At 41.3% G+C, this 19,314-nt stretch overlaps 1 protein-coding gene across 1 annotated transcript in view; it reads right to left on the minus strand.

The window, feature by feature from the left end:
• LOC127570277 (V-type proton ATPase 116 kDa subunit a 1-like) overlaps positions 1–19,314 on the minus strand; it is a 68,241-nt gene that overhangs the window by 35,699 nt on the left and 13,228 nt on the right. The window contains 3 exon segments of the mRNA XM_052015655.1: positions 15,349–15,442; positions 15,538–15,620; positions 18,080–18,206. Coding sequence (XP_051871615.1) covers positions 15,349–15,442; positions 15,538–15,620; positions 18,080–18,206 — 304 coding nt within the window.

Genomic DNA, 19,314 nt, shown 5'->3' on the forward strand with positions numbered 1-19,314 from the left:
GAATGTATGGAACAAGAGGAAGCCATTTTAGTCTGTCATGACAGCACTGCCTCCAAAATAATTGGAGCAATTGAAAACTAATTCAAAACCCCATTCCCTCTCTCCTGAGTATTGAATATTAACTGCTCAGCCCCATTAACAGTTGTTTGTCAAATCCTTCCTTGCTGAATCTGCATAGCACCCCATTTTTCAGCTAACTTTCTAATACTTTTTGGCCTTGGTGATATCTTGCACAGTGGATCCTAATATCTCACCAAAATTTCTCTACTGTATATATTAATATACAAAGGTGGAACCTCATGTTCCACACAATACCTGCAAGTTCCGTTGGATGGCACTGTTGATATCTGCAAAGCCAGACATTCCTGTGAGTGCTCCAGGTTATTTGTGCTTCATGTATTTCACAATACTGTATCTAATTATACAACAGTGTAAGTGGTAGAACAATTGCGTTCCCTTGGAATAGGAACTGGATGTAATATCTTTCACAAATGCCTTCATATATGCTCCTCCAGTTTTTTTCTAGGTTGTTTACAAGGCACATTAGAAGGATAAGGCCAGATGTGTATTGTTCATCTGCTTTATTTACAGACAAGAAGAGAACAAAACACATTGGTATCTCTTAAAGTAAATCACATCTCTAAAATAAAAGATAATAAACCATCTGCTCAGTCTTTTTGTGGTAGAATTGTATGTTTTTAGTTTACCTCTCTAGACAATTTCTAATGGTAGAATCGAACTTCCAACTCCTCACACTGTCCTGCATAAAACATGACTGACTCCTATGTGTCTCCTGTTCGTGCTAAGATTTCCACTGACTTGAGCAGATTGGCCTGCAATTCCTTTTCCATTCTGTGATTTGCAATCACATCTTGAATTGTACAGGTGGTGGAACAGATCAGTGAACATCAGAGTTTACTTCCTCATTGCACCCTATACATTCATAGCAGCTGAGTACTTAGTTCAGATCACTTTATGGTCAGTTGTGATCCCCATGATGTTGTTCTTGGGAGAATGGAAAATAGGAATCCCACTGATTGTCAAGGACAAATGATGAGACTTCAACTTGATACAGGTGGTCATTGCAAAGATTTGTGTAGCACAATGGTAAGCTGGCACTTAGCCTTCCAGATCCAAATGGTGATAAGATCTTGCTATCTTCAAACCCAGACAAGATCTTGCTACATTCAGACACAGATTGTACCTTGAATTAGGAGTGTGGTGTCCTCAAATGAATCTTAGGGCAATAAGGCATGTTTGTTGCCACCTGCTGTCTTCCTTCTCCATTTCTTTTTCTTCTTCACTTCTTTCAACTTTTCCTTCAGCAGACAAGTGCTGTTCTCTCCTGGTAGCCAGATTATGTAGCATGTAACAAGTGACAGTGAAGCATGAAAACCCTTTTGGAGAGACTAGTGGGGCATCCCCTGAGCAGTCCAGACAGAAGAATCACAGCTTGAGGACCCCAAAGCCATTCCCACTTCTCCTATGTTCTATAGTCTTGATTGCTGACTGAAAATTGCCTCTTTCATAATGAATATGAAGATTAGAACTGATGATTACTAAACCGGGTTCTGTGACAGGGATGCTTTTTTGATTGCAGGGGGACACTTTGTGTTGGACTTTGACGTGTGGAGTAGGTTGATGGAGATTGTGGAGAAAGAAATAGCTTCTGTATGACTTTGTGGCATGGGCACATTGGTAGAGCCTGGGTGACACCTCGAGCTTTGCATTGCTGACATTGTCCTTATTGCCCCATCCTTCTCTTCCTCTTCTTCTGTTCTCCAAAAAGGATCTGTGCTCTAACCCTGTTCCTCCAGCTGGCTCTAATCTTGCTGCTCTGCAGTGTTGTAGATGATCACACGATGTTATGAGTACAACAAAGAAAGATCATTCTGGGGATCCTGGCTAGTGAATACTGCAGGGAACATCCTGGTCCACCTGGGAACTGAATGTGATCATTCAGCACACTGATGGCTTGTTCAAAGGCACATAGGAATCCTGGGCCAGTTTTGATTGGCTATCCTTTGTTTCTGATCAGCAAGATTGTAGCTTCCCTTCCAGGTGTGAATACATCTGGGAAGATGGACCGTACAGAACAAAAGCACCTTGGCAGGTGTCTAGGCGTCTTAGACAGAATGACATAAAAATACTTTCATAGTGCGCTTCTCTGGTCTTATAAGCTCTGAAGTGACTGACAGCCAGTGAGGAAACTCAGACCCTTCTATAGATGGGACAGGCATGTGGGTAGTTTATGAGCTGGTGAGATCTTTCCATCACATATGCAGGGCTTCTGTGTGTTCCTGGTGCATGGACTCAAGGTTTGCAATACCATCCCGAATGTTCCTTCTCCATTCTGTGTGATCATGGTTCCTAGGTTCCCAGGAGTCGGTGGTATTGTTGTATTTCTTCTAGGAAGCTTTCAGTACAAATTCACTCCAGTTCTTACAGCATACAGAACTCTTTCTCAGAGAGATTCACCGTTGCCTTTGGATTTGGTAAACTCCTTCTTTTGTTGATGATTTCACTGCTGATAGAGATTTATATTGGTGACTGAAATAAAGACCTACGTTTAGATAGCACTTTTCATGACTTTGGGACATTTCACTTTATAGCCAATGAATTACTCTCAAAGTGTAATCATTGTTATGACTCATCAATTTATCACAATCTTAATTGCAATGGTCTTTTTTCTTAACATACCATAAAGTTCTCAATAGCTACAGAATTTTGTTACTTTCTTTCATTGCTTCTCTTAACTTGCATAGATTGTGGACAAGGATTCAGTCTTATGCTACATTAATCTCACTTTCTCTGCGTTCATTTTGATGGTGTGATTGCTCATTGAAATTTAGAATGACAATTGTTCCTTAACAGGCTGTTTCAAATCCACCAACTATACAGAGCAAAATGTGCACTTTTTATTCAAGCACCAGATAAGAACTGGCAATAGACTTGACTAGCACACTGTATATTTCTGCATCAAGTTCTGAGTTTCTTATACTGTTCATGGAATACATTTCATTATAGTACAGGAACTGATCTAGGGGGTGAAAAGCTGTTCAGTGTGCAAGTGAACAATTATTAGATGAAACTGATTTATAAGGATTTATGTATCGTATAACAGAGAGTCACAAATATTTTCTTTTTCTAAGCCCATCTTTTAAGGTTTCAATTGCCATGTTTTTTTTTGTGTTGAACAAATAGGATATATTTACTTGATTAACACATGGGCCTGGATGATATCGTCTTGGTGTTGACCTCTGAAGTAACTGAGGACTTACCTTTAGCGATCCTTCCAGTGGAATTTACCAGGCTCCACCAACTAGACCTTCTTGATAGTGAGCACTGCCCAGTGAAAAGGCATTCTGTGCCACAATGGGAACATATATTGTGCTCAGAAAAGACTAACCTTGCAAGAACTGACAGACGGTCACATACTTAAAAGACTCCGAATGTTTTAGAACATCTTTGGAACATCCAGAAACATATTAAAACTTTTAAAAACTTCCGAAATAAAAAAAACAAATAACTTAAATGAGTGGAAAGACAAAAAAAGACGTGTTAAAAACTAATACAGTTTAATACCATTTAAGAGATTATAGTTTTATCTTAATACATCTAAACACTTTAAGTCAACTAAATTTAAAAAGAAATTTTAAAAAGATTTGAAAGCCTGAAATAAGTACTTTTATGAGAAGAGCCAATTGAAAAGTCTTTGTACATTAACACTTACCTGATGCTTCCGCAGGTCTTCCCCTCCATTCAAACCAAAGGGAAAAAATGTGTCTCTCACTTGCCACAGGATTCCTGATTGATCCAAGAGCCTTTTTGCCTCTTGGCCTCATGCTGAATTCCATGAGAAGTCCAAAGTTTTAACACAGTTGGCTGGTAGTATGTGAGCTATTCTTTAGATTTCTGTATTGTCGAGCGCATTTATGGAATCGAGAATTTTGCTCTTGTGAGATAATGTCGGTGAGATAGGAGATATAGCATTTGTCCTTTAATCTCTTTTCTCTCCACCATCTAGAGATCCAAATAGTTGCTTGAAGTGAAGCAGTGAATAATTTATACTGCGTCCAATCTAACGTTCTGAATAATTTTTCCACAATTTGTTCTCCTCTATATTTATCTATAAATGCAGATTGGGTGACTGCTTTAAGGAACACCTGGGTTCAATCCATTGGGTAACCCTGAGCTCTCTGTTGTCTGCCACATTAATTCATAGAAAAATAGAAAATCTACAGCACAATACAGGCCCTTCGGCCAACAAAGTTGTGCTGAACATGTCCCTACCTTAGAAATTACTAGGCTTACCCATAGCCCTCTATTTTTCTAAGCTCCATGTACCTATCCAAAAGTCTCTTAAAATTCACTCTCATTTTGATCTTTCTGCCTGTAGACCCTGTGCTGTTACAATGAGGCCCAATATGAGCTTGAGGAACAACATCTCATCTTGTGACTGTGCATGTTACAGCCTTCCAACTCAATATTGAATTCAACAACTTCAGGTAACTCACCTTCTTTGTTTGTATCAGAACTGGCTAGTGTTTCCAATATTTTCTTTTATTTTATTTCAGATTTCCAGATTTGCAGTTTTTTTCTTATTTTGGTGAGCTCTGCCAATTTTGGTAGCATGTCCCTACAAAATCTGGACCATTATAGATACCAACTTTAATCATTGTTTACCAGCTCCGTACTACTAAATAAGCTGGAACGGAATGAATACATGCTGGCTCAACTTTGTCTAAGGGTGTAGGATGGACCCGCTTGATATTAGTAATCAGATTGATTTTTATTTACAAGCTTTATGGGCACCAAAGCCTCCAGTAAAACAGTCAAGAGATGCATCAAAGAAAGGTCCAATGTAGACTGGGTTCTCCCCACTTTGATCAAAATTTCCCTCTTTCTGATATATTGGGAAAAATAGGAAGCTTGAGGATGGATGAAAGTGAGTGGATCAGAGGAAGGCAAAGGTATCAGGAAAGGAAATAAATGTGAAAATATAGAAGTAAAAGTGAGCTCAAAAGGAGGAGAGTGAAAGGAATGAGGAAGGAGAGAAACAGAGAGAGGGAAAGAGAAATAAAAGATAGGAGAACGGAAGTAGAAGAGAAACATTAAACAACAAAAATGGAGGAGAAACTGAGAGAATGTAAAAGAAGCAGAGTGAACAAGTACATTGAGAAAAACAATGAAAGATTCAGAATACAATGTAGGAAAAAGCCAATGAAAGTGTGAGGAATTTTTTTGTTGCATACTTACTTGGAGTCTTAGCCAGGAGAGTTAAGCTAGTTGGGGTTATTTTGGTGGTTTCAGCTCTTAAGTAATCATCATAGAATCATACAGCACAGAAACAGGCACTTTCAGCCCTCCACATCAATGCCGACTGTGATGCCTTTCTATGCTAATCCTATTTGCCTGCATATGCTCATAACCTCTAGTTCTTTCCTATCCAAGTACCTGACCTAACACTTTTTAAAAGTTGTAATTACATCTGCCTCGACCACCTCCCCTGGCAGATTGGTTATTCACTTCTCTCTGTGTTAAAACTCACCTTTCAGTTCTCCCTTAAATTTCTCCTCTCTCACCTTGAACCAGTGGCCTCTAGTTCTAGATTCCTCTGCCCTGGGAAAAAGATTCTAACTATCTATCTTAACTGTACCCTCGAAATTTTATAAACCTCTATGTGTCTCCTACATTCCAGTGAGAACAAACCCAGCCTATCCAATTTCTCCTTATAACAACAGCCCTCCATTCCAGGCAACATCCTGGTAAATCTCTTCTGCACTCTCCCTATTGCTACCACATTTTTCTTGTAGTATAGTGACCAGAATTGTGTAGTCTAACCAATGTTTTGTATAGCTGCAACATGGTGTCCCAACTTTACACTCAATGCCTTGGCATATGAAGGCAAGCATATCAAATGCCTTTTTCACACAGCTGAGGGAAATGCTTTACATTATGTTTTTCTTCCAGGACTGGTGTTTTTCAGTTTATACTCAAAGGAGACTACACTTGTAGCACATTTGCATTGGTTTTAAGAAGCAGAAACCAGCTAGATGTTAGGTGCTTCTTTTCTGAGATTTGTAATGAACCTTTGAAAAGCCTCCCTGAATTTTGCTGTGCTGAGACTCTGCAAAAATTCAGGATTGAGCTGGAGTGCTTCGAGAAGCTGGTTATGACTAGCATGAACTCCTGCCTGAGCAGCAACCTGGACCTGCTGCAATTCGCCTACGGCTACAACAGGTCTACAGCACACACAATCTCACTGGCTCTCTACTCTGCTTTTGAGCATCTAGGCAACCGCAAGAGATACGTCAGGCTACTGTTTATCCCAATGCATTGATGCAATCATGAAGAAGGCTCACCAGTGGCTTTACTTCGTTAGGAGTTTGAGGAGATTTGGTATGTCACCAAAGACTCTTACAAATTTCTACAGATGTACAGTGGCGAGCATTCTGACTGGTTGCATCACCACCTGGTATGGAGGCTCCAATGCACAGGGCACAACTCTCCCCACCATCGAGGACATCTTCAAGAGGCGGTGCCTCCAAGAAGGCGGCGCCTTAAGAAGGCGGCATCCATCACTAAGGATCATCACCATCCTGGACATGCCCTCTTCTCATTACTGCCATCATGGAGGAGGTACAGGAGCCTAAAGACCCAAACTCAATGATTCAGGAACAGCTTCTTCCCCTCCGTCATCCCATGAGTACTACCTCATCATTCCTTTCTCTTTGTACTATTTATTTATTTTTGTAGTTTACAGACGTTTATATCATGCTATGTACTGCTGCCGCAAAACAACAAATTTCATGTCATATGTCAGTGAGAATAAATTTGATTCTGATTCTATCTGAACGTTGACAGACATCTGATAAGCAAGGGATAAATGATTACTGCAGGTAAATGGAATGCAGAGTTGAGGATACAATTGGATCTGACATGATCTTATTAAAGGGCAGTGCAGGCTTTAGAGGTCAAATGGCCTACTCTATTCCCAATTCATATGATACTTGAATGGTCTTATGTTATAATAACTTAACTTAATGAGCATGCCAAATAAGTCATCCAAGTGGTCTGATAAAATAGGGTTTCTGTTGAATTTCTGCCAGGATTACAATGTTGTAGTGAAAGTAGACCAGGGGAAATTCATCGCCGTGATTTATACACTGAAAGAAATATTGAACATTTGAGAAAAGCTTCTCACAAACTTAATTTACAATGTCCCAGTTTGCTGGTCATTAAAATTTGCAACTAGATTTCTGACTGTTCCCAATATTTTTGGCAGTACTTTCTACTCCAAGGAGTGGACTAGGGATAAGTGTGAAATGTCTATTGGTGAGAAAATGAAAAATATCATCTAATGGATGTATAATATATTAACAAAGACCCAAAGACTTACCAGTGAATAGAAAACACACAGCTTTGTCTTGATAAACGAGTCATAAAGTCACAAATTCATAGAGCCGTACAGCATAGAAATGGGCCCTTCAGCCCATCACATCCATGTCAGCCGTTATGCCAATTTACATTAATCCCATTTTTCCCCATTAGCTTGGTATCCTTCTATGTCTTGTCTATGTAAGTGCCTGTCTAAAAGTCTCTTATATTTCCGACTCCACCACCTCCACTGACAGTGAGTTCCAGATACCAACCACCCTCTGTGTAAAACAGTTCCCCACAAAACCCCTTTAAAACCGATGCCCTCCTGCTTTTGATGCCTCTCTGATGGGAAAAGATTCTGACTACCCACCCTATCTATGCCTCTCATAATTTTATATACCTCTATCAGGTCACCCCTCAGCCTCCTTCACTCCAGGGAAAACAAGCCCAGCCTATCCAATCTCTCAACCAATGTCCTTTAATTCAGGCAACATCCTGGTGAATCTCCTCTGAACTCTCTCCAGCACAACCACATCCTTCCTATAGTGTGGTGACCAAAACTGCATACAATATGGTCTAACCAGTGTTTTATAAAGTTGTACCATAGCCTTCCAACTATGCCCCAACCTGTGAAGACAAGCATGCCATATGCCTTCTTCATCCACCAGTCAGGAGGCAGAAGTGAGTGTAGTCGCTAATACTAAGGAAAAAATGCTTGGGAAGCTGAAAGGTCTGAAGGCAGATAAGTCACCTGGACCGGATGGACTATACCCCAGGGTTCTGAACGAGGTAGTTGAAGAGATTGTGGAGGCATTCGTAGTGATCTTTCAAGAATAACGAGATTCAGAAATGGTTCCGGAGGACTGGAAAATCGCAAATGTCACTGCACTCTTTAAGAAGGGAGGGAGGCAAAAGACAGGAAATTATAGGCCAGTTAGCCTGACTTCAGTGGTTGGTAAGATGTTAGAGTCAATTATTAAGGATGAGGTTTGGGGGTACTTGGAAGCACATGATAAAATAGGCCAAAGTCAGCATAGTTTCCTTAAGGGGAAATCTTTCCTGACAAATCTATTGGAATTCTTTGAGGAAGTAACAGGCAGAATAGACAAAGGAGAGTCAGTTGATGTTGTTTACTTGGATTTTCAGAAGGCCTTTGACAAGGTGCTGCACATGAGGCTGCTAAACAAGATAGGAGTACATGGTATTACAGGGAAGGTACTAGCATGGATAGAAGATTAGCTGACTGGTAGAAGGCAAAGAGTTAAAGGGGGCCATTTCTGGTTGACTGCTGGTGACTAGTGGTGTTCTGCGGGGGTCGGTATTGGGTCCGTTACTTTTCACGTTGTATGTTAATGATCTGGATGATGTAATTGATGAGTTTGTGGCCAAGTTTGCAGATAATACAAAGATAGGTGGAGGGACAGATAGTGTCGCGGATGCAGGGAGCCTGCAGAAGGACTTGGACCGGTTGGGAGAGTGGGCAAAGAAATGGCAGATGGAATACAGCGTAGGGAAGTGTGAGGTTATGCACTGTGGTAGGAGGAATAAAAAATGTAGACTCCTTTCTAAATGGTGAATTCAGAAATTGGAGGAGCAAGGGGACTTGGGAGTCCTAGTGCAAGATTCCCTAAAGGTTAACTTACAGGTTGAGTCTGTAGTAAGGAAGTCAAATGCAATGTTAGCATTCATTTCGAGAGGACTAGACTATAAAAGCAAGAATGTAATGCTGAGGCTTTATAAGGTGTTGGTCAGACCACATTTGGAGTATTGTGAGCAGTTCTGGGCCCCATATCTAAGGAAAGATGTGCTGGCTTTGGAGAGGGTCCACAGGAGGTTTACAAGAATGATCCCAGGAATGAGAGTTAACATATGAGAACCATTTGATGGCTCTGGGCTTGTACTCGCTGGAGTTTAGAAGGACGAGGGGGATCTCATAGAAACCTACTGAATATTGAAAGGCTTGGATAGATTGGACATGGAGAGGATGTTTCCAGTAGTGGGAGAGTCTAGGACCAGAGGGCACAGCCTCAGAATAGAAGGACGTCCCTTTAGAATAGAGATGAGGAGGAATTTCTTTAGCCAGAGGGTGATGAATCTATTGAATTCATTGCCGCAGACAGCTGTGGAGGCCAAGTCATTGGGTATACTTAAAGTGGGGGTTGATAGGTTCTTGATTAATAAAGGTGTCAAAGGTTATGGGGAGAAGGCAGGATAATGGGGGTGAGAGGGAAAGATAATGGCGGAGCAGACTCAATAGGCTGAATGGCTTAATTCTGCTCCTATGTCTTATGATCTTATGGACCCTTTGTTCATCAACATTCCTACCATTTACTGTATATATCCTACTCCTATATGACTTCCCAAAATGCTTTACCTGACCATCATCAGGATTAAGTTCCATCTGCCAATGCTCTGCCCAGCTTCCCATCGGATCTATATCCTGTTGTAGCCTGACAACCTTCCTCACTATCCACAACACCACCAACTTTTGTTTCATCCTCAAATTTACCAATCATACCTCCTACATTCATATCCAAGTTGTTAATATATATCACAAACAACAAGGGTCCCAGCGCTGATCCCCATGGTACAGATTTCCAATCAGGAAAACGTCCTTCCACCATTACCTTCTGCCTCCTATCACCAAACCAATTTTCCATCCCCCATTGCCTCATCTTCACCATGGATGTCCAGTCTTTATGCACTTCCATCTTCCATCTGGAAGGTCTTTAGGCCCTGTGCTTCATTCTGGAACAAAGACCCAAACAGTTCTCCTCCACTAACACTCTTATCCACCTGGCAGAACTTGTTATTACCCTCAGCAACTTCTCTTTTGATTTCTCCCACTTCCCACAAATCCCACGGGCACTCAACTGGGTCCCAGCTACACCTGCCTTTCTGTTGGCTATGTGGAATAGACCTTGTTCCAAACCTACTTTGGCACCCCTCGCCAACTTTTTCCCTGCTACATTGATGACTGCATTGGTGCTGCTTCCTGTACTTATGTGAAACTTGTCAATTTTATCATCTTTGCTACTAATTTCCACCCTGTCCTCAAAGTCAATTGGACCATCTCTGACACTTCTCTTCCTTTTCTGGATCTCTCTATCTCCGTCTCAGGAGACACACTATCCACTGACATCAGCTATAACCCCACAGATACCCACAGCTATCACGACTCTACCTCCTCCCACCCAGTCTCCTGTAAGGATGCCATCCCTTTCTCTCAGTTTTTCCATCTCCGCCACATGTTTTCAAGATGAGGCTTTCCATTCTAAGACTCCTCAAATGTCCTCCCTTTTCAGGAAACGTGGCTTCCCTTCTACATAGTTGATGGAACCTTTACTCACCTTTCTTCCATTTCCTGGATGTCTGCTCTCATCCCCCTCCAGACAGAACAAATATAGTCCCCTTTGGCCTCATCTTTTGCCCCACTAGCCTTTGCATTCAGCATATCTTTCTTTGCCATTTCAGACAGCTGTAACAGGATCCCATCACCAGTCACATCTTCCCCACTCCCCCACTTTCTGCTTTCCGCAGGAACCATTCTCTCCATGACTCCCTGGTCCACTCATCCCTTCCCACCTACCCCTCCTTGACCCTCTGGCACTTTCCCCTGCAACTGAAGGAGGTGCCACACTTGTCACTATGCCATTAACAGCCTTTCCAGGTCAGGCAAAGATTCACATGCACCTTCTCCAACCTCGTCTACTGCATTTGGTTCTCTCGATGTGGCCTCCTCTACATTGGCAAGACCAAGCCTAGACTAAGCAACCATTTTGCAGAACACCTGTGCTCTATCCACAATGGCCATCCTGAGATCCCAGTTGCATACCATTTCAACTCCCCTCCCCATTCCAACCTCCCTGACCGCGGCCAAAGTGTCACAATGTCCACTGTGTCCCCTGTCACAGTGAGGCCAAACGCAAACTAGAAGAACAGCACCTCATATTCCACTTGAGTAGCCTACTACCCAATGATATGAACATTGAATTTTCCAATTTCAGGTAACCAAACCCCCTATGCTCCTTTCCCACACCCACCAGTCCATCTTGGCTCTCTGTTTGCCTTTATTCACCTTTTCCATATCCCTTGTTTCCCCCCCCCCCCCCCCCACCTATTACCTAGACTCATCACCCTCTCCCATCTGGTTCCACCTTCATTCCTCCCTTGTCTGGTTCCTCCTTCTACTTATCACCTTCCAGCCTCTGTCTTGACCTTCCCTCTCGCCTCCTTCACCTGGCTCGATCTGCCCATCATCCCTCACCTCACCTGATTCTACCTATCACCTATCAGCCTATTTCATTCCTCCCCCTCATCTCTTTCTACTGGCTATCCTCCCTTTACACTGTCTGTCCTGATGCAGGGTCTCGACTCAAAACATCGACCATCCCTTTGCCTCCACAGATGCTGCTTGACCCGCTGAGTTCCTCCATCAATTTGTTTTGCGCTCCAGGTTCCAGCATCTGCAGTCTCCAGTGTCACCAATTCTGGATCTAATTAATCAGCTGGTCTTGGGTCCCATGTGCCTTAACCTTCTGGTCCAGCCTACTATGCAAAGTCTGTTTGCTTTTTACTACCTTGATGTAATTATATACAGCGTTATCTGTCTGGATGGCATGCAAAACAAAATCTTTTCACTGTATCTCAGTACATGTGACAATAATAAACCAATACCAATGGCTTGTCAAATGGCTTACATCATCCATATAGACAACCTCGACTGCCCTGCCTTCAATAATGTTCTTATTTAACCTCCTCAAAAAATGCAATGAAATTAGTGAGACAGCATTTCTTCTGTACAAAACCGTGCTGACTATCCCTGATCGGCCCCTGCCTTTCCAAATCTACATAAATCTTATCCTTTAGGATTTTCTCCAATAATTTCCCTACCACTGACATAAGGTTCACTGGCTTGTAGTGTCCTAGCTTATCCCTATTGCCCTTCTTAAATGAACAACATTAGCTATCCTCCAATCTTCTGGCATCTCACCTGTGGTTAACAAATTTGCAAAGATCTCTGTCATCAATTGCCTCCCTTGTTACCCAAAGTATCATGGGATAGATCTCATATGGCCCTGGGGATTTGCCCACTCTTATGTGTCGCAAGATATGTCACCTCCACCTTAATTCTGACATGCTCCAGACTATCAACATATCCGTCCCTGAACTCACTGTCCTCTATGTTCTTCTCCTTGGTGAATATGAGTTGAGAAGTACTCATTTAGACCTTGTCCACATCCTCAAGAAGGCAACATCCATCATCAAAGACCCCCACCATCTGATCAATGCCATCTTCTCACAGCTACCATTGAGCAGGAGGTACAGAAACCTGAAGTCCCACACCACCGGGTTCAAGAACAGCCACTTCCCTTCAACCATTCGGTTCTTGAACCAACCGACACAACCCTAATCACCAGAGTTTGGAAACACTATGATCACTTTGATCACTTTGCACTACAATGGACTTGTTTTTTTGTTCTAATTGTGTTCTTTCTTGCAACAATTTTGTTTAATTTATGTTTTTTCTTGTGAATGCTGCTTATATGATGCTATGTGTCTGTGATGTTGCTGCAAGTAGGTTTTTCATTGCATCTGTGCATACATGTACTTGTGCATGTGACAATAAACTGAACTTTGACTTTGACTTTAACTGCACAGATAGATTACCCCTTTGATCCACAAGGGGACCCACTCTTTCCCTGGCTACCTTCTTGCTCCTGATATACTTATAGAATGTCTTGGGATTCTCTTTAGTCTTGTTTGCCGAGGAGGTTTCATGGCCCCTTTATGCCCTCCTAGTTTCTTTCTTAAGTTCTCTCTTACATGCTTTGTTTTCTTCAAGAGACTCCCTTGATCCCAGTTGCCCACACCTGCCATATGTTTCCTTTTTATTCCTGATCATGCCTTCAATCTCCTTTGCAATCCAGTGTTGTCTGAATTTGTCCCAGAAACTCTTATGCTATAATAATTGCAAAGAACATACTATTCTCTGTGAAATTACTGCACAACAGCCAAATAATGCAGTCATGCCTTAACAGCTTTTATATCTTCTAATATGGTTTCCCATTTACTGAGATCATGGTATTAAAATTTTACAAAAATGATGGGTGGTACTGGATGCATCTGATTCAGTAATTTAACTGCTCAGATGACATATTTAGCACTTGAGTTAGCACTGCTCCCTCAGAGCTCCAGCAACCCAGGTTCCATCCTGACCTCGGGTGCCACCTATATGGAGTTTACACATTTTCTCTGTGACTGCGTGGGTTTTCTCTGGATGCTCCAGGTTCCTCCCACATCTCAAAGATATGCTCGTAGGTTAACTGTCCACTGACTATTGTAGGTAGGTGGCAAAGGAATTAAAGAGGAGTTGGTGGGCAAGGGAGAGAGAATATATTCACAGGAATAAGAGGGGTAGTGGGATTGATTAAATTGCTATGATCAGAGCCAGAATGGACTGATGGTCTGACTAGCCTGCTACTGTGTTAAGCTTCTTAAGATTTCATCTGATCTATAGATCTCACATGGATACTTCCCACATTTTTTTCATTCCTTATAAATTTGTTCAATGAATATTTTCTATTGCAACAGTGGTTCCACAGGGAAAATGTTTAACTCTTGGTGTTGAAACAGTGAAAGCAGGACTTCAGCTCGCTTAGTGCTAGCCAAATTTACTTGGAGCAAATTCATGCCAGATCACTGATTGCCAAATGTGGTTATAGTGTAGGTAACAAGAGGGGTGTGGGAAGTAATCTTAAAGTTCTACAGCCAAAAATGAAATAGATGTAGATACTTAGAAGGAGATAGCAAAATAAGGTGATATCCAGCATTTACTAAAGTGACAAGTGCTTTCAGTGAATTTAATTGGCCTTTCTCAACTCAGTGTGTGATGCCCATATGACTGGAAAATATTCGTGAAGACAAGAAGTGGTAGCTGTGGCCATGTAAGAAAGTGGTGAAGATATTAAACTCTGTGTGTGTGTGTGTGTGTGTGTGTGTGTGTGTGTGTGTGTGTGTGTGTGTGTGTGTGTGTGTGTGTGTGTGTGTGTGTGTGTGTGTGTGTGTGTGTGTGTGTACTGGAAGTCAAGAGCAGACTTGGAAGATTGCATCCTAAAAGTATACCCAAAGCATAAGGGGCACTTAACTCAAAGAATATAGGGTGAGAAACTCCCTCATGATTTGTCATTACAATGCTATATTCATGGTGGGTGGGATGGAGTTTAGGGCAGGACATAATCATGTTGGGATTTCCACTCTTTTTATCCACCTAAAGTGGGCAGACACATAAAATGTGCAAAAATGGGCAAATGCTCACAATCCTATGAATGATGTCTTGCAGTGCAATTCTCACATTTGCATCCTTAGTGATACTGGATCATTGAGGGATCACGCAGGGAATGGTGGAAATGGAAGTGAGTGCTAATTCCACTTTTTTCCATTGCCCTTCAATGGCAACTTTCTCCTGTGCCTGGAGGTTTGGACATCATTGGTTATGTTCTGTCAATATGTTTGGACATCATGCCCAACCACGGGGTGTGCTTCTGGCATGCATCTGAGCCATGCAAATTGCCCTGAAGCAGGCAAACTGCAGAATCTTCTTCGATGATAGATGAGATGAGATAAACCTGCTGGGAATCCAATGAAGGAGGCCCAGAGAGCAAACCCTCTTGCACAACCCTAATCACTACCTCAGTATACTAACTCTATGACCACCTTGACCACTTGCACTACAATGGACTTTTTTTTTGCTCTAATTGTGTTTTTTCTTGTAAAAACTATGTGTAATTTATGTTTAATTTATATTTTTATTGTGAATGTTGTGTATCTGGTGCTATGTTCCTGTGATACTTTAAGTAAGTTTTTCATTGCACCTGTGCATATGTGTACTTGTGCATATGGCAATAAACTCGACTTTGACTTTGACTACCCGTCCATTTCTAGATAACGTTCTTCCAAACATACCATGTGTATATCCTCAATTCGCATATTTACACCCACACTCATTTCCATTCTTTCATGTAAGGTTTCTGGGCAAGGGTACACTGTGGCATGGAACCTGCAATAAAAAAGGAAAGGAAGATTTCAAACTCAGTGTTAAATTATTCTTCAGTGGAGGTGATTTACTCATTACTGTGTTCACTGAATACTTACCCATCACATATCTTTTTCACTTTGTTTTTAAACTGTTCACCTTGGAAGAAGACTATGAACACATCTTTACCGATGAAATCATCCTGTGGATAATAAAAGGGGAAATGTAATAATTATTAAGCTGAATATATTTGGATGACATTGTGGGTGATTACAAACTAACTTGTTATATGGGAAACTAACAGGATTGAGTCAAACACAGGTTTTACCCAGTTACTAATATTATCCTTCATCAACTTCAGTGAAGGGCAAAATCATGTAGGACGTAAATCCAATCATGTTCATGTCCTGAGTGAGGATTTGTTTAAGGTTATTCTCATAGCTTATTAGTATTTCATGTTACATATGCATATAATATATTCAAAAGAACATTTATAAAGGCTAAGTCAATGCCAATTTTCATTTCCTGTACAGAATAATCAGTAAGGCATGAAAAATGCTTAAAAGGATATTGCTGAAGGATATGTAATTATTTCAGAGTCTAGCATTAACATTCAACCATCTTTCAAAAATAGCTCTGCCAATATTGTCTTGAAATGTCTAAGTCGTAGGTCATGCACCAGCAACAGTGTTTTGCTCAAGTTCATTGGTGAACTTGACAGGTTCATTCATCACAAGCTTCATGGGTATGACTGTCTAAGACACCGCCAAAAGATCACAGATCACTTTGTTAATGTGGATGCTGTTCTCAGAGAAAATGTGTTTAATTGAATTGTGGAAACTAAACTCTTATCCCTGTTTTCATTTGCAGTGGTCACTAAATTCTCATTAAAGTCAGAGGTTCATGTTTCTGTGCCAATGCTATTCTTAATTGCAATTGCCTGCTCTAGTTTCTCTTCTCAGTATTTTCTCCGTATAATTTTGCATTATTCAATTATTCAACTTTTTCAATTCTGTTTGCAATGATATAAGAGCAGGGATGTCATGTTACAATTTAATGTTCAAACATTGGTTAGGCCACATCTGTACAGTACTGTGTGCACTTCAGGTCACCACACTATAGGAAGCTGGCGATTGTGCGGTAGACGTGCAGAGAAGCTTCAGCAGGATGTTATCTGGATTGGAACACTTCAGTCATAAAAGAAGATTGGTTAGGCTAGGTTTGTTTTCCCTGGAATGGAGGAGGCTGAGGGGTGACCTGATAAAGGTATACAAAATTGTGAGGGGGGTAGAGAGGGTAGATAGTAGTAATATTTTCCCTTGGTGGGGGTGTCTAAAACAAGAGGGCATAGGTGTAAGGTGAAAGAGAGGAGGTTCAGAGGGGATTTGAGGGGGAAACTTTTCACACAGAAAGAAGTTGGAATCTGCAACATGTAGCCTGAGGATGTGGTAGAAGCATCCAGACAAGCACTTGAATCGCCAAGGCCTAGAAGGCTATGGACCAAATGTAGGTAAATAGGATTAGTATAGATAAGTACACTGGTTGGTGTGGACATGGTGAGCTAAATGACCTGTTTCTGCACAGTACGTCTCTCTGATTCTATGTGCAGCATCGTCCTAGGAGTCATTTGTAATAAAACATTCTGAATTCCAACAATCTCCTTGGGAGAAGGTCAAATCACTCTACCCTATAAACAAGGAGAGTTACAACACAGCCCGTATGCTCACCGTGCTTTCACCACTCTGCTTCCATTTTAATGTCAGTCTTTCCCTGGGTGATTGAGCTGCGCAGCTGACTCAGCTAAGAGCAATGTAAGTATAAGCCAATTAGGTCCTATCTAGGTGAAGAAACCTGAAGTTATTTTAACATTTTACAGAGTGGAGCAGTTGCCATGACACAGATTTCACAGTAAAATCTTGCTGGCATCCAGAAGAAACCCTTGGTGCCACACAGGGAAAGTTTGGACTGTTGCTGCCTCAGTATTCTGGCCACCCTCACCACCCATCTCACCAACAAGATCCTCACAAATCCTCTCTCCAAGCAACAAAGAGCAGCCACATGCAAGGGTGTTCATAGAACATAGAACAATACAGCATAAGAGTAGTCCCTTTGGCCCACGATGTCTGTGCCGAACACAATGCCAAGTTAAACTAAATCTCTTCTGACTGCACATGATCCTTACCCCTCCATTCTCTGCATATTCATGTGCTCTTAAGGGCCACTATCTTATCTGCTTCCACCACTACCCTGGCAGCCCATTCCTGGCACCTACCACTCTGTGTAAAAAACTTGCCCCACACATCTCCTTTAAACCATTCCCCTCGCAAATGCATGTCCTCTAGTACATGACATTTCTACACTGCGATAAAGATTCTAAGTGTCCATCCTATCTATGCCACACGTAATTTTATAAATTTCCATCAGGTCCCCCTTCAACCTCCAACACCCCAGAGAAACTTGGGTTTGTCCAAACTTCTCCTTTTAACTCATACACTCTAATCCAGGCAGCATCCTGGTAAACCTCTTCTGTACCCTTTCCAAAGCCTCCACATCCTTCCTGTAATGGAGTGACCAGAATTGCACACAATGCTACCAGAATTTCACACAATTAAGAAATCACCCCAAATTAGTCAATATTTTGAGCACAAATGTTTTACTTACAGCCATTGGATCCTCTGGTGGGACATTGATTTGTACGTGACGTAAGACAATATTTCCATGACACACCCTCCATAATAATCTTTCAAAAGCAGGAAATCGTTCTCGTTTGATCACCCCAGTGACAAAGCTACATAAAGGGAAAAAAGAAGTCCATGAGAGTAGATCATCTTTATGCTGTGCTCCATAACTTCTCGTAGCTCGGTATATAATTTGACTGTGTGATGTTGTGCTAAGACATGCAAATAAGAAATAATTTCCAACTGCTGATTAGGATATTGATTTCAGCCAGGGCAAATGTTGGTCTGCTGCAACTGGGTCAATGTCTCTGGGCTGCATTGTATTGAAAAATCAGACACATTGATAATCTTGGATGATTTCTGTCGGAAGCTGAGCTTAATGCAGTTGATGACTTTGATATCCTCCACTTGTGTAGTCTGGGAATATGCACTTTCTAGCCTCACACTTGAAATATATAAGATAAAGCCAAATGCAAGTGAAATGCTGTTTGGTTCATAAACCCATCTATTATTAGGAGGCATTAAAAATGGACGTTTTAAGTGGTAGCAGAAAGCTGTTAGCCAGTGTCAATTTGGACTCTTCCCCAGATACTTTCTACTTGTGTTCAATGCAATAGGACGCAAGCATTATGCATCTTATAAACCAAAACTTGATAATGTGTGCATTATATCTGGGGTAGCTGAGAGTGAGTGAGCAACAGGCAATTTGATCACCGAAGCTTATGCTGGAAATAAGGAAATTACCAGCTTGCTCTTTGGATCCCCACAAACATCATGCTAAATGATTAAATAACTGTGGTACAAACAATCAATGAAAATTACCAAAAGACAACTTAAAGAAAAAGGTAAGAGCACAAACACTCCCACCTTCAGCAGATGTCCTTCCATACTCATTCTTCAAGTACCTTGAAGCAAAACAATGTTACAGCAATTCTCTTTAATAATTGTTATTAAAAGCTTTCCGTATGATGGAATTAACCATGGACTGTCCTATCAGCTCCCGGTTTGTTTAACAGCAAGAAATGAAAACACTGAAGATCATAAACTTTCAGATCAATTGTGGCTTTTTGTGTCTCTTAAAGATAAGACCAGTAAAAAAACAAATAAAAAGGGAAACTGCACATTTAATCTTTGTTAATCAAAATAGATCTCAAAGTCATAGATCTAGACCAGGGCTAGAAATAGACTGGTCTATTTCATAAGAAATAAACCAGGCAC

The sequence above is a fragment of the Pristis pectinata genome, chromosome 5, assembly GCF_009764475.1.
Source record: "Pristis pectinata isolate sPriPec2 chromosome 5, sPriPec2.1.pri, whole genome shotgun sequence".
NCBI classification, from domain to species: Eukaryota; Metazoa; Chordata; class Chondrichthyes; order Rhinopristiformes; family Pristidae; genus Pristis; species Pristis pectinata.